This window comes from Paroedura picta, chromosome 2 (assembly GCF_049243985.1).
Source record: "Paroedura picta isolate Pp20150507F chromosome 2, Ppicta_v3.0, whole genome shotgun sequence".
In the NCBI taxonomy this organism is placed as follows: Eukaryota; Metazoa; Chordata; class Lepidosauria; order Squamata; family Gekkonidae; genus Paroedura; species Paroedura picta.
Window position 1 is genome coordinate 30543355 of NC_135370.1, and position 14769 is coordinate 30558123.

At 50.2% G+C, this 14769-nt stretch overlaps 1 protein-coding gene across 2 annotated transcripts in view; it reads left to right on the forward strand.

Annotated features, from left to right (window-relative positions):
• The window catches only part of CWC22 (CWC22 spliceosome associated protein), a 67441-nt gene that overhangs the window by 32476 nt on the left and 20196 nt on the right, over positions 1-14769 (forward strand). For both annotated transcript variants that reach the window (XM_077319556.1, XM_077319557.1), the window contains exon 15: positions 4707-4784. In XM_077319556.1, the coding sequence (XP_077175671.1) occupies positions 4707-4784 (78 nt within the window). The remainder of the gene's footprint in view (positions 1-4706; positions 4785-14769) is intronic.

Below are 14769 nucleotides of genomic sequence, written 5' to 3' on the forward strand. Positions count from 1 at the left end.
CATTGGGTCCGCACAAGTCTTATAATACTGTTTGGAATGAGGAGAGGAGAGGAGACAAATCCATTGGATTGCTGCTTATCCTCCAAATATTTGTCTTAATCGGTTTTATCTTTAGCCCACCTTTCTCCTCAGTGGGGACCCAAGGCGACTTACAGTGTTCTCTTTGCCTCCGTTGTTTTCTTTCCTGTGAGATATGTTAGGCTGCAAGCATGTGACTGAACTAAGGTCAGCCGGCAAGCTTCCTTGGCAGTGTAAGGATTGGGACCTGGGCCTCCCGGTTCGGACATTCTTAGCCAATATGCCACATTCACAGCCAGCGATGAATAAACTGAATAGGAGAAGCGAGCAGATTAAATTTTGGCTTATTTCTTAGTTATGTCTTTACACCTTTCATTGATACAGGTTGAAGGGTAGTTTTAAAAGATCGGGTTCAATCCCAGGTATCTGTTGATTAGAGCAGTAGGCTATGCAAAATAGCCTTGAAAGCAGCTTATTTTATTTTTTAAAATTTATTTATGTTTCAATTTCTAGGCTGCCCCTCCCTGCTAGCAGGCTTGGGGCAGCTCACAACACATAATAACATTGAAGCGGGAAGCGCGGCAGGCGAAGGGAGGCCATGGTTGGTGGTGGGCGGTTGGGGAGGCGTCCAGGCGGGCAAGTGGCTTGGCGGGCTGCAGGCGAAGTCGTGGCGCGGCAGTGGGCTTGGCGCCACATGGGAATGCAGTGCGGTCAGGCGGCAACGTTCCTCGGCGGCAGTCAGGCTCCAAATGGTGGGCAGGAGCCAAAGGCAGCCTCCGGTGGAGGGTGGGCAGTTGGGGAGGCGGACTGTCAAGTGGAGGGCCCAATCGGCTGGCACTTCGCACTAGCCGATTGGGCCCTCCACTTGTCAGTTCAGGGGCAAGACCCCTATCGGTGGGCTTGCTCATCACGGACGAATTCCTCCCACACAGGGCTTATTCCTTTATTTTTACCGCAGAGCGGTTACAGATGTAAAGCCATTTAAAATTCATTTCCATGCCAATTTCCATCTTCGCAACCCCCTTTGCATTTTTTATCATCTCGTCTACAGGCATGATGGACATCCGTAGGCATGGGGAGACAACGACATGGGAGATGGGAAAGAATAGGCAGGGCGTGGAGAAAGGGGGGGGTCAGGGTGGGAGGCCTGTAGTAGTTCTTCATTTTGTCCTGGCCTTAACCAATGAATTTTTAAAATTCATTTTAACACACGCCGATCTGCCAGCAGTTTTGTCAAATATGTGTCAGATACGGTGCTGCAGGAAAACAGTTCAGCAGTCGAAAGCTTAAAATTCAGGCTCAAAGCTGCATTTTGCAGCTGAAGCTACTGTATGACTTCTGTCTGGCCAATCCTATAAAAGAGTGAAAACATTTTAATCTTTAATCTGGGAGACTGGCACTTTAGAGCTAACCTCTGCTTGTTTTGGAGAGGAAAGCCAGCAGAAGTGGCTTTATAGTCAAATCCGTTTCCCCGCGCATCGCTATGCAAGGGATTCCACCAGAAATCATTCTAATATTTAATTAAAATATTAAAATATTTAATTACTCCAGCCCCTAGGGGATATTAAAATATTATGACTGCAGTTGAGAGAGCAAAAAGCAATTTGGTCTGCAAGTCATGTTGGCTTCGTTAGCAACAGCATCAGCACTTTGCCTTGTTTTATTGACTAGGAACAGATTGACTGCGATGTTACCACTGCAGAACAGTGAAAAGTTAATATACGTTCTAATGCATCAGACCAGTGCCGTGTATTAAAATGATCTCGAAATACTTCACCTAAAGCATTTGTCTTGTGGTCATTTTAATATCGCTTAATATAGAACAGTTGTCCCCAACCTTTTTATCACCGGGGACCGGTCAACGCTTGACAATTTTACTGAGGCCCGGGGTTGGAGTGGTACTCTTTTGCCAAGGAATGTCCCCGCCACCTGAGCCCCTGCTCCAATTGTTTTCCCTCCAGTGCGCCTTACTTCCCGCCGCCCACTGGGGTACGCTGCCAGAAGCAGCTGCACAGTACCACGCTGAGGGGGACCCCAGCCATGGCGGCCGCTGGAGAGCACCAATGGTGAGCCGGCGGCAGAGTGGCAGGTCACCCCCAAGGCAGCAGCCGGGGAGGAGGACGAGGAGGAGCCGTGGCCCAGTACTAACTGCTCTTAGGACCGGTACTGGTCCCCAGACCGGGGGTTGGGAACCACTGATATATAATACTTGCCCTGGCTATGCTGGCTTGTGCTTGATTACGCATTGTGTGGGATACGTATGTTTTTGAAGAGCATATCTAATGACAAGAACAGGAAGTATAGGTAAGTATTCAGGGGTATTAGGCTCAGCTTTAGTAGAGTAGAACTTCAGTGGTAAAGTATTGATGGCCTAGAGGAGGAAGTTGTCTTCTCAGCATCATCCACATGAGTTTGATGTTGGCCGGTGCAGCTCAACACCTGGTCCTCAGCAAGGAACTTGGGTGTGATTCTGGATGCCTCTCTATCTGTGGAGGCCCACATCATGAAAGTAGCCCACATGGCATTTTTCCATCTGCACCAGGCAAGGCCACTAGGGCCTTACCTGCCCCCGGACTGCTTGGCCACTATGATCCATTCAACAGTCACCTCCAAATTGGATTTCTGTAACTCACTCTACGGTGGACTACCCTTGCCATTGATCCAAAAACTCCAGTTGGTACAGAATGCACCTGCTCAGATCCTCACAAATACACCTTGGAGGGCCCACATCCAGCCTGTGCTGAGGTAGCTCCATTGTTTGCCAGTCATGACCCGGATCAAGTTCAAGGTTTTGGTTTTGACCTTTAGGTCCATTTGTGGCTTGGGTCCCGCCTATCTGAGGGACCACATGTCTCCTTATGCCCCCTGCAGAGTACTTTGCTCTATGGGCCCTAATCTGTTGGAGGTCCCTGCCCTAAGGAAGTACGCTTGGCCTCAACTAGGGCCTTTTTAAGCCTGGCCCTGCTGGAGCTGTCTCAGTTCCGCCGGGCAAAACAGAGCTGTTCTGCCAGGTCTTTGGTTGAGGCTAGTGCTAAAAACAAAATGGTCCCTTCTTAGGCTTGTTCTGGTATTACATCTACACCTCCACCTCTAGAGAGGTCTGCTTGGGGGACTAGAAAATTGTGGCTGCCAATCTTGTGGCTTGTAGAGCAGGGGTAGTCAAACTGCGGCCCTCCAGATGTCCATGGACTACAATTCCCAGGAGCCCCCTGCCAGCATTCGCTGGCAGGGGGCTCCTGGGAATTGTAGTCCATGGACATCTGGAGGGCCGCAGTTTGACTACCCCTGTTGTAGAGGGTCCTATGGCCTTAGGGCTAAATGTTTTTTTTTTTAATGTAGGGGTTTTTACAGGGTTTTATGTATGTGAATCTCTGTGAGTCTTTGGAAAACGGCGGGGATATAAGTTCAATTAATAATAATACTGAATTCTTGTCCTTGGAATAAAAGGGGCAGGAAGGAATGCCGTTGTAGGGTTTTTTTCCCTTCTCCCACAACCTCCTGCCCCATGCCCTCTGTTGCAGCAAGTTCTTTGCAAAGTGAGAAAACTGAGTATGATTAAAGTGTATTTTATTTGTCTTCTACTACACGTCTTATCTATTGCTTTGCATGGGCTATCTCATATGAAAGAGGCTCACTGTTGCCTTCCATCCCCCACCCCTGACCACCCCCTCCTCCTTCCACTTCCCTCCCATGTTTGGAGGCTGCAGATCCCTGCTGCGTGAGAGATGCCCCTGCTGGTGAGTTACCTGGAGCTGGCAGCTTTTCCAGGTCCTGGGGGGAAGAAGAGGCCATCTGCAGAGTTCTTCCACCCCACCCCGATTTCTGAATGTAAAGGGCTTTGCCCCTTATCCTTACCATGGTTCTCCTTAATATTTGTGAAAGGCCCCTGTGGGTGGAGCGGTATCTGGCTGATTAGTCCAGTCCCTGGAGCACCAACCTCCAGAATCCATCTGCAAGGCACTCTCGCAGCCTCGCACCTGGACCCTGCCTGGCCGCCAAGGAGGGCACTCCTGCCCTGCCTCAGCTGCCGAACTACGCAGCGTTCAGCAGCCACCGCAGGCCAACTGCCTGTGGGGCCCACAGCCAGCGAGAACTTTAGTTCGCCCCGCCAGCATCACACCCTGCGAGCCGCTTGGCCGGCCACAAGGCACTCACCAAGCCTCATGGCCAGCCCATACCTATCCACCGAGGTGGCCACTCCTGGGTTACCCTGCCTCCCCCACCCAATGTCCCATCGGACGTGCCACCAGGACCACCTGTGCACCTGTCGCGCAGGCCAACAACAGGCCCTCCAGATCTAACGACACCCACATGCCCACCTGCACCCCCATTGTCCCGCCCGTCGGCAGGAACAACACGTAAGCCGGCGGCCACACCTGGAGGGGAGGGGAGGAAGCACCGCTAGCACCCATTGCATTCCTGGATGCAACAGGCTTTAAGGCTTTAATTCCATCCATTTGGGAAACTCTTCCAGGCCAATCATGAAACCCTGCTTGAGAAATCCTGGAGTAAAATATAACATTATTTCACATTATTACTAATGCGTTACCCATTGTATATTTGCCCGTATGCTTTTAAAAACACATACCTGCGATGTTCATTCCAATGACTTTCCTGCCTTAGAACTTGAGGAGCTCCGTGATTGCTTTGCAGAATTTTTTTACAAGTTCATCCTTCTCTCCTCACAGAAAGAGTTATGCAACATGATTCTCGACTGCTGTGCTCAGCAGAGAACATACGAGAAATTCTTCGGCTTACTGGCTGGGGTGAGTCGCTTTCGTAGTGGATGAAACAAGGATGCAAGAGCATCTAGTAAGGAGGGCCGATGTGAAATCTGTGCTGAGTCTCCGTGCATTGCATCTTGGACGAGCATTCATAGATCAGAGAGGGTCTCATAGTCTCACTTCACCTCAATCATACCTTTTCAGTAGTCAGTTCATGCCTCAAGCAGAAAAAATTGTCTTGTTATACCCTGAATGTTCAGATTTATTTATTTAGTTATAAAAAATCGCAGTAGTGACATTATTAATTATTAATAGAAATAGAAAAAACAGGTCTTTTTTTAAGTGGTGGGTAACAGTAAAATAGGGGAGGAGGAATAGTGGAACATTTTGAAAGTCCTCTGTAGGGGCGTGCACCTTGGCCGCCTCCACAATCACCAAAGCCTAAGGTGGCACATAGGAGGCTAGCGTTACGCCATGGAGAGGAGGGGTGGCAGTGCATCAGCCACTGGCCGTATGCAGACGTGCATGGGGCTGCCAGCTGGTATGCTGCCACTGCTGCTCCCTCCTCTTCGCGCTATGGTGCTGCCCTCCGACACGCCGCCTTGGGCTTTGGTGATCGCCAAGCCGAGGCGCACCCCCTAGTCCTCAGTATGGAATCCAAGGTTTTCTTGAACCTCTTCCTTTGTTGGAAATCCTGTACCCCATCCCTCCCCCCCCAAAAAAAACAACAGAATTTTATCCTACATCTCACATTTTACAGAATGCTTCTTTTATGACAAGACGCTGTCTGGTATTTAGTGGCACGTGCTGATAATGTGGAAGAAACGATGATGGAAAAGATTAATTACCATTGGCTGTTTTCAGCTGACCTTTCCTTTACAAGGAAAAGATTAATTTCTGCCTCTTACACATCGCGGAAAGTGGTGTGCTCATTCTTTCAGTTCTCATTGCCCCTGAAAATAGAGACTTGCTTAGTATCCCTTTAGCTGGAGAAGTGCAACTTTAAATAGGTATTGCCTCTTATGTGAAAATGACTTCGAGTTGAAGGAAGCTTCTCCCCCCCACACACAGCATTCACAATATAAAAAATTAAGGCCATAAAAAAGCCCTCCTGTTTCAGACAAAAGGTCCCTCTAGCCCAGTGTCCTGTTCCCTGGAGAGGCCAGCCAGATGCTTCTGGGAACGCAACAATCAGGGCATGAAAGCTGCAGCCCTTCCCTGCTGTTGCCCTCCCCCAGCAGCTGGTGTTCAGAGTTGGTCATGAACCTGTGAACATGGAAGCTATTGTAGATCATAACCATTGTCTAACCCCTGTTAAAGCCATCTAAGCATCGTGTGGCAGCACATTCCATGTGTTCATTATGCATGGTGCAAAGTCTTTTCTGTTCTTCCTGATTCTGCTGCTCATCGCCATTTTCACTGGGGTGACAAAAATAAGTTCTTAAATCTTCATGTATGTGCCGTGCTGTAGAAGACTACAGGGAGAGAAGTTTTCTGTGTATGCCTCACAAAAAAACTCAGTTTCTTTCCTTATAAGGAAAGTGATCTGACTTCTTGGTTGCCCTCTTTGTTTTCCTTTTTTGGCTCATTGCTGTTGTGAGATAAGACAACCAGAACTGCACGCAGCATTCCAAATATGGCCACATGGCCATTGTGTTTTCATTCCCATTTCTAATGATCCCTAGGAAGGAATGCTTCATTTTTCACTGCTGCTGCACATTAAGCTGATATTTGGCTAAGACGCCCATCACAATCCCAAGATCTGTTTTCTTGTCCAGCACAACAATTTTATACCCTGACAGTGGCTGTGTAGGATTTTTTGCCCCAACATAACTCATTTTTCTCTCACAACGAATCTCATGTTCCATGTCATTGTGCAGTCACCCAATTTGGAGAGATCCGATCACTATTTGCTTGGATTTTCATCCTTGGTAATTTGGTAATCTCTAGGCTTGGCCTTCACCCAATACTCCAAATAGTTTATGAACAAGTTAAGCCATAGACATACTTGGTGGGGCCCATTTGTTTGTTCTCCACAGTGAGAATTGTCTCTTTACTGTTTCCTTTTGCTGATGCATGAGGACTTATCCTCTTATCTCTTGACTGCCACATTTACTTACAAAGATAAGTGTTTTTGGAAGACCAAGTATATAATATCTACAAGATCATCCTAAACAACTTGCTAAACGAATTCTTCAAGTAGATGATGCAAAAGTTACCTTTACAGAAGCCATGCTGATTCTTCCTTAGCCACAAGGCTTGTTCATCTCTGTTTAACCATTCAGGCTTTAATCATGCTTTCCACTTTTGCTTAGGACAGGCAAGTTAACCTACCCATAACTTTATATTAGCGCTTTTCCCCCTCCCAGCCCCCAATTCTTTCTTGGTTGTTTTTCAAAGTTTTTGTAGAGAAGCAGATTTTAGTGCCAAGTGGTTCTGTTAGGAAAATCAAATTTTATAACAGATTTGCACAACAACTTTGGCCAACCGGGTCCAGTGACTAGTTATTTTTTTTTAATTTGTCACCTATGTTATACTTAAATTGCTTTTGGGGGGAGACATTTGAGCAGTTCACGTAAGAGTATCTGTCAAGTACTGCAGAGACACTGTGTCACTATTTATGGGTGAATATTGACACAAAGAATTTGTTCCAAAGTTTTTCTGTGGTCTCTGTCCTCCTTTAGCAGTCGATTCAGAGTTTGCTTGTTCAAAGGGTTGACTGCCTTCCTGGTGGTGTTCTGCTAAAAAACACTTTCCTCATAATACTTTCATAATGAACTGAAAATGTCCTGGCATAGAGTTTAAAGATCCCTATACAGAAAAAGAGCAGATAGACATTATTCCTAACAAATATCATTTTTGCGCATGCATCTGTCATGAATTTTCCTTTTGAGCAGCATGACCTTTTACTCCCTGCTAGTCCTCATGCCTTCCTTTTGGAAAGTGGGATCTTTTGGCCCAAGCTAGTATGTGCCTTTCTCTTGGAAGTGCCTGATTTCCATGGGAAACAGCCAGGAGAAACCATTTTTAGAGCCTCTTGTGGCACAGAGTGGTAAGGCAGCAGACATGCAGTCTGAAAGCTCTGCCCATGAAGCTGGGAGTTCAGTCCCAGCAGCCAGCTCAAGGTTGACTCAGCCTTCCATCCTTCCGAGGTCGGTAAAATGAGTACCCAGCTTGCTGGGGGGTAAAACGGTAATGACTGGGGAAGGCACTGGCAAACCACCCCGTATTGAGTCTGCCATGAAAACGCTAGAGGGCGTCACCCCAAGGGTCAAACATGACCCGGTGCTTACACAGGAGATACCTTTACCTTTTTAGTATGTGCCTTTGGCCATATGCAATGCATTTTATTGTTAATAGTAGTGTCCCAAAAGAAAGGCCTATCTATCTATCCATCTTTCTATCCATCTTGTCAGACGCACAGGAAACTCACAACAAAACTTATTCAAAAGAAAATAGTTTTATTGATTAGCACTATACGCATTGGACTGAAAGTCAAATCTGACTCGAAGCCAGATTTGCCTCAGCTTATCAATACATTTCTCCCGCCCAATACTTGACAGTTCCCAAGGAGGGGGGTTAGTGAAAAAAGACATATGTGAAACAACAACAGGATTCCAAACTCCCATCCTTGAGAGAATTGACAACAACCCTGTGTGCCCATAACAAGATAAGGTTAGAATAACATCACTATTCTATTTTATTGCTACAAACTACAAGGCCGGGGCTAGCAGGCGCCAGGTTCAATTAAGCAGTATAACTGACATGGAGGAACTCAGGCTAATTTATGACAGAGATTCTACAATCCTGACATCCCTCCGCATTAAAACTAACTTCACTCCTCCATCTAGCCGGCATCTACTGGGCGAGGACAATCCGGGAATGCTCGATGGAAAGCCCGGAGGAGGCGGGGTGCCTTCACATTCCTTGCCTCCACCCACTCTTTGTCCCCCGAGGGGAAATCTTTCCAATCGACCAGATATTGAAGGCGACCCTTGTGCAAACGAGAGTCTAAAATTTGGTTGACTTCATAGTGGGTGTCTTTATCGATGAAAATTGGCACAGGCTGGTCTGGAGGAGGGTGCCACTCGTCAGGGACCGGAGCTCTCCGCAGCAGGCTGGAATGAAAAACCGGATGCACATTCCTATAAGTCTTTGGTAAAGCTAGCTCAACAGTCACAGTATTAATCAGTTTTATCACTTTAAATGGCCCCACGTATTTAGGGCCAAGTTTCTTTGACTTCTGTTGGCACCTCAGGTTCTTAGTAGACAAATAGGCCAGGTCTCCTACTTTCCAGTCAGGTGCAGGTACTCTTTTCTTATCCGCTTGAGCTTTATAGGCTTGTTTTGCCTCCTTGAGGCTAGCTACAATTTCTGGCCAACCTGTACTGATGGTGGCTGCCCATTTATTTATGTCAGGAGCCTCAGTGGAGTGGAGCTCCCAGGTGGGGGCTGTTGCTAAATCAGTCCCATACACTACTTTGAAAGGTGATACCCCAGTTGAGGCGTGAACCCCATTGTTGTAGGCAAATTCAGCCATCGGTAATAAAGAGACCCAATTGTCCTGCTGGTGATTGATGAAACAACGTAAGTACTGTTCCAGGATTTGGTTTACCCTTTCGGTCTGGCCATTTGATTCAGGGTGATAGCCTGAAGTGAGGGCTTGCTCCACCCCCAAAAGTCTCAGGAGTTCCCTCCAAAACTTAGAAACGAACTGGGGGCCCCGATCCGTCAGGACACGTGTCGGGATCCCGTGCAGACGTACCACGTGTTCAATGAAAAGAGAAGCCAATTTTGGTGCTGAAGGCACCCCCGTGCAGGGAATGAAGTGAGCCTGTTTGGAAAAAGCATCCACTACCACCCATATAACGGTGTTCCCATGGCTGGGAGGGAGGTCCGTAATAAAGTCCATAGTGACATCTGTCCATGGACGAGAGGGGGTGGGCTGTGGTTGCAATAGCCCCTTTTTCTTGCCTCCAACCGGTTTTGAGGCAATACAAATAGGGCATCCCTGCACATATTTCTCCACATCTTTGCGCAGGGACGGCCACCAATATTGTCTCCTGACTAGGTGCAAAGTTTTTACAAAACCAAAGTGTCCAGCAGTTTTTGCGTCGTGGCAAAGTTTCAAAACTTTTCCCCTGGCCGCAACAGGAACAAAGAGTCTCTCGCCCTTAAAAAAGAGCCCCCCCTTCTCAGTCAGATCAGGGCGGAGGGAGCAAAACTCCGGATCTTGTGACATCTCCTTCTGGACCCAGCCCCCTGGGATGGGCGTATCAGTCTTTACGTGGCTGCGCGTCACGGCGGCCATCCCTAGTTGGGCGGGAGTGAAAACGGTGTCCACCAATGGGTCTCGTTTGCTGTTGTACTGGGGCAGGCGTGATAATGCATCTGCCAAAAAGTTCATTTTACCCGGCAGATGCTTTAGGGAGAAGTTGAAACGGGCGAAAAACTCTGCCCATCTCATTTGCTTGGCGGAAAGCGATCGGGGCTGCTTAAGTGCCTGAAGGTTTTTATGATCCGTCCAGACTACAAATGGGATCGCGGATCCTTCTAGCCAATGCCTCCAGGTGGAAAGGGCCAATTTTACTGCAGCCGCCTCTTTTTCCCAAATTGCCCAATTTCGCTCTGCCCCTGAGAATTTCTTTGACAGATAGGCCAGCGGGTGTAACTTTCCGTCCTCCCCCTCTTGGAGGATCACGGCCCCCATTGCTACGTCCGAGGAGTCTACTTGTACAGTAAATTGCTTAGAAGGGTCAGCATGGGCCAGTACGGGTTCGGACGTAAACAATAACTTTAGTTTGTCGAATGCGTTTTGACAGGGGGGAGTCCACAGAAGGGGCGTCCCCGGGCGGCTCGCCGTTTTTCCCCCTTGTTTGGTTTTCAACAAGTCAGTGAGGGGCAGCGCCACTTTGGCAAAATTGGGGATGAAAGTCCTGTAAAAATTAGCGAACCCTAAGAAACTTTGCAGTTGCCTCCTGGTGCGGGGAGGTTCCCAAGCCAGCAAGTCACGCACCTTGCCAGGGTCCATCTCAATCCCCGCTTGGGAGACACGGAACCCCAGAAACTCCACCGCATCGCGGTGGAACTCACATTTAGACAGTTTAGCAAACAATTGGTGCTTTCGCAAGCGGTTGAGCACTTCGCGTACCAGATCAGCATGACTCTCAACATTCTCAGAATACACAAGAATATCATCAATGTAAACCAACACCCCTTGGTACAATAAATCATGCATAATTTCATTAATCATATTCATGAACACGCCCGGAGCGCCGGCGAGGCCGAACGGCATTACGGTGTACTCAAATTGCCCCAGGGGGGTGTTAAAAGCCGTTAGATATTCGTGCCCCTTCTTGATCCGAACTCGGTAATAGGCTTCCCTCAAATCCAATTTTGTAAAAATTCGTGCCTTCCCCAAGTGGCCCAACAAGTCTTTTATCAGGGGGAGCGGGTAGGCATTGCAGGTGGAGACCGCATTCAACCCACGGTAGTCAGTACACAAACGTAGCGAACCGTCCTTCTTTTTTACAAAAAGGACCGGGGCCGCCAATGAAGATGTGGCCGGTCTAATAAAACCCCTCGCCAAGTTCTTATCCAAAAATTCCCTAAGCTCCGCCATTTCCCGGGGGCTCATGGAATAAAGTTTGGCTTTGGGGAGTGGTTCCCCTTTCTTTAATTCAATGGCACAGTCAGTTTTACGGTGGGGGGGCAGTTGGTTGCACTCTACCTCCGCGAACACATCAGCAAAGTCTCGATACTCAGGAGGGAGCGCTGTCCCCCCCGATCCCAAAGCGGCCACAACCCCCGTCAGTGGGGAATCCCGCGGTCGAGCGTGCTGCTCGCAGGCGGGAGAGGTAAAGTCCACGGTCCCTTCTTTCCACTTCACTAGGGGGTCATGTTCCTTCAGCCAATCCAACCCTAACACACAAGGGAAGGCAGAATGAGGGGCTACCAAAGGCTGGATTTGCTCCCAATGTTTTTTTATGTCCAAGTCCATTGGGCGCGTTTTCGCCGTGGCCTCCCCTCCGGGAGCACATTTCCCATCCAATTGGGTGATGGGCAAGGGTTCCCTCAGCGGCACCTTTCCCACCCCCAAAGTCTCGGCCAGTGCCGGGCTCACTAGGGATTGGGTGCACCCTGAGTCCACGATACACCGGACTCCCACTGTTTTCCCCGACTTGGGGTTGGAGAGCTTGGCAGGTAGGAGTAGTAAGGGGGAATCACTCACCACGCGTTTGCCCCTGTTGGCGGCCTGCTGGCGGGGCGCCTTTACAGCAGACCGTCCTCGTTTCCCGACTGCTCCTCGGCTTGATCCTCGTCCTCCAGCCCGCTTCCCTCCTCCGAGTCGTCCACTGCTGGCACGGCAGTCACCGGCACCAGGAGAGACTTGGCACTTTTCTTGGGAGTGGTTTTCTTGGCAGGCTGGGCTTTCGGTGGGGAGCTGCTCACGGCCCTCGGGGTCGCTGTTGCTTTTGAGGGGCAGTTTGCGAGAAAGTGCCCCGCTTGGCCACAACCCAAGCACAGCCCTTTTTCCATGCGCCGGGTGCGCTCAGACGGCTCCAACTTGGCTCGGGGCTTGGTTTTCGCCGGGGTGGAAGTTTTCGCCACGGTTTTGCCTGCCAGGACTTGCACCATCGAAGCTCGCTCCAATCGATTTTCCATCTCCCCAGCCAATTGGACCCAACCTTCGACTGTAAGCGGGTCTTCCAGGAGGAGGCATTTGTCTGCCAGGGTAGGATTGAGGCCCCCCACAAACGACAGCACACGTTGGGGCTCCGTCCAGTCCGGCACCGAGGAAGCCAGCTCTTTAAACTCCCTGGCGTACTCGACCACTGACAACTTCCCTTGTCGGTGAGCCCTGAGTTTCTTCTCCGCGGTCTCTCGCTCGAACGGTTCCACGTACATCTGGCGCAGGGCTCTCATGAAATGGTTGTAGTCACGAATGGCTTGGGGGTGATAGCGGTACAAGTCCACAAACCACTTGGCTGCTTTGCCTTCTAGGGCTTGGCCCACGAAGCGCACTTTCTCAGCATCATCCTGGAAAGTGAACCCCATTTCCATCATGTAGGCCTGGAGGTGCACCAGAAACGTAGGAAAATCGGAGGGGTCTCCGGAAAACTTAGCCTTGAATTTATAGGTGCTCCGCATCTCCACACCCCGGAGGTGGGCTGGTAGGCGCCCCGGGCCCCAATCCGCCGGTGCCGGGGCCGGTGCTGGGGGTCTTGCACCGCGGCCGATGCCTCGTCCTCTCCCCGCCGCCACTCTTGCTCGTTCCGCCACCCGGGCTGCCTCCGCTGCTCACGCTGCCGCTCGCGCCGCTTCGCGCGCCGCTGCTGCCGCCGCCGCCTCGGCTCCCGCAACGTCCGCTGCCGCCGCCGCTGCCGCCGCCGCCGCTGCGTCCTCGCCTCCGTCCGCGCCGTCTCCTCCGGCTCCATCGCCGCCCGCGCCGCCTTCGTCCTCTCGCTCCTCGCCCTCGCCTTCTTGTTCGCGTTGCTCTCTCGCTCGAGCCTCTGCCTCCGCCTCGATTTCCAGCTGCGCCCTGGCCCTGGCCAACGCCTCAGCATCCGCTGCCGCTTGCGTGTCCGCCATGCCGTGCTCCCGCAGTGCAAGCCCACCACTCACTCGTCGCAGGCTGGTATCGTGCGCACCACCACCACGCACTTCCTTCAGCAGGCGTTGCGTTCGGCGCTTCTCCTCCGGATCCAACCGACCCGAAAGATCCTGCAGCCAGTTAGTCACCCTGTCCAGCTTGTACTGCAAGTCCTGTGTCTCACCCACAGGCTCCAGCGCGTAGCTAGGCAGTCCCAGGTGCTCCGGCCACCTCTCGTCCCCAGTAGGGCGGTCGTATTTTGACAATCGCCTGCGCTGGGTGACGTGTCGTTCCAAAAATTCCTCGGGCCCCGGGGTTGTCCCCGAGATTGCCCGCATCATGCCCGAGCTGTGCGGGCCGGCACTCGCGCCGTCGCCCTGGGAGAGGTCCCAATCCAGGCCCTCTCCCTGCTCAGAAAAAGTATGTCCCTCGCCCTGCATTTTGCAGGTGAAAGGAGTTGTGAGATTTGACTTGATGTCAGACGCACAGGAAACTCACAACAAAACTTATTCAAAAGAAAATAGTTTTATTGATTAGCACTATACGCATTGGACTGAAAGTCAAATCTGACTCGAAGCCAGATTTGCCTCAGCTTATCAATACATTTCTCCCGCCCAATACTTGACAGTTCCCAAGGAGGGGGGTTAGTGAAAAAAGACATATGTGAAACAACAACAGGATTCCAAACTCCCATCCTTGAGAGAATTGACAACAACCCTGTGTGCCCATAACAAGATAAGGTTAGAATAACATCACTATTCTATTTTATTGCTACAAACTACAAGGCCGGGGCTAGCAGGCGCCAGGTTCAATTAAGCAGTATAACTGACATGGAGGAACTCAGGCTAATTTATGACAGAGATTCTACAATCCTGACACATCTATCCATCCCTCCCTTGCAGCTCAGGGCAGTTTACACAGAACATAGAGAGAGTACAGCCCATTTCATAACATCAGGTCAACCACAAAATGACAGTGGTTTCTATCCCCGTAGGATGGCAAGACTGTGGCCTGGCTGGTTGAAGGGATAAATTGATTTATTAGTGCTGCCATCCTTTAGTTTAATAAGTTTAGCAATGCAATTGGGGTATTTTAGGGGTTTTATTGTATTTTTACTCTTTCATGTCGCAAACCAACTAACAGAGTACCTGGAAGAAGCTTCGGTCCTAGACCCATCCCAGTCAGGCTTCCGGCCTGGCCATGGGGTAGAGACAGCGCTAGTCGCCCTGACGGATGACCTCCGTCGCCAGTTGGACCGAGGCGGGTCGGCACTGCTGATATTACTAGACCTCTCAGCAGCGTTCGACACAGTCGATCATGAGCTTCTAGCTCGCCGCCTCACCGATGCCGGAATACGAGAGACAGCCCTCCAATGGCTGATCTCCTTCCTCCGGGATCGTGGACAGAGGGTTGCAATTGGAGACAAAACATCAG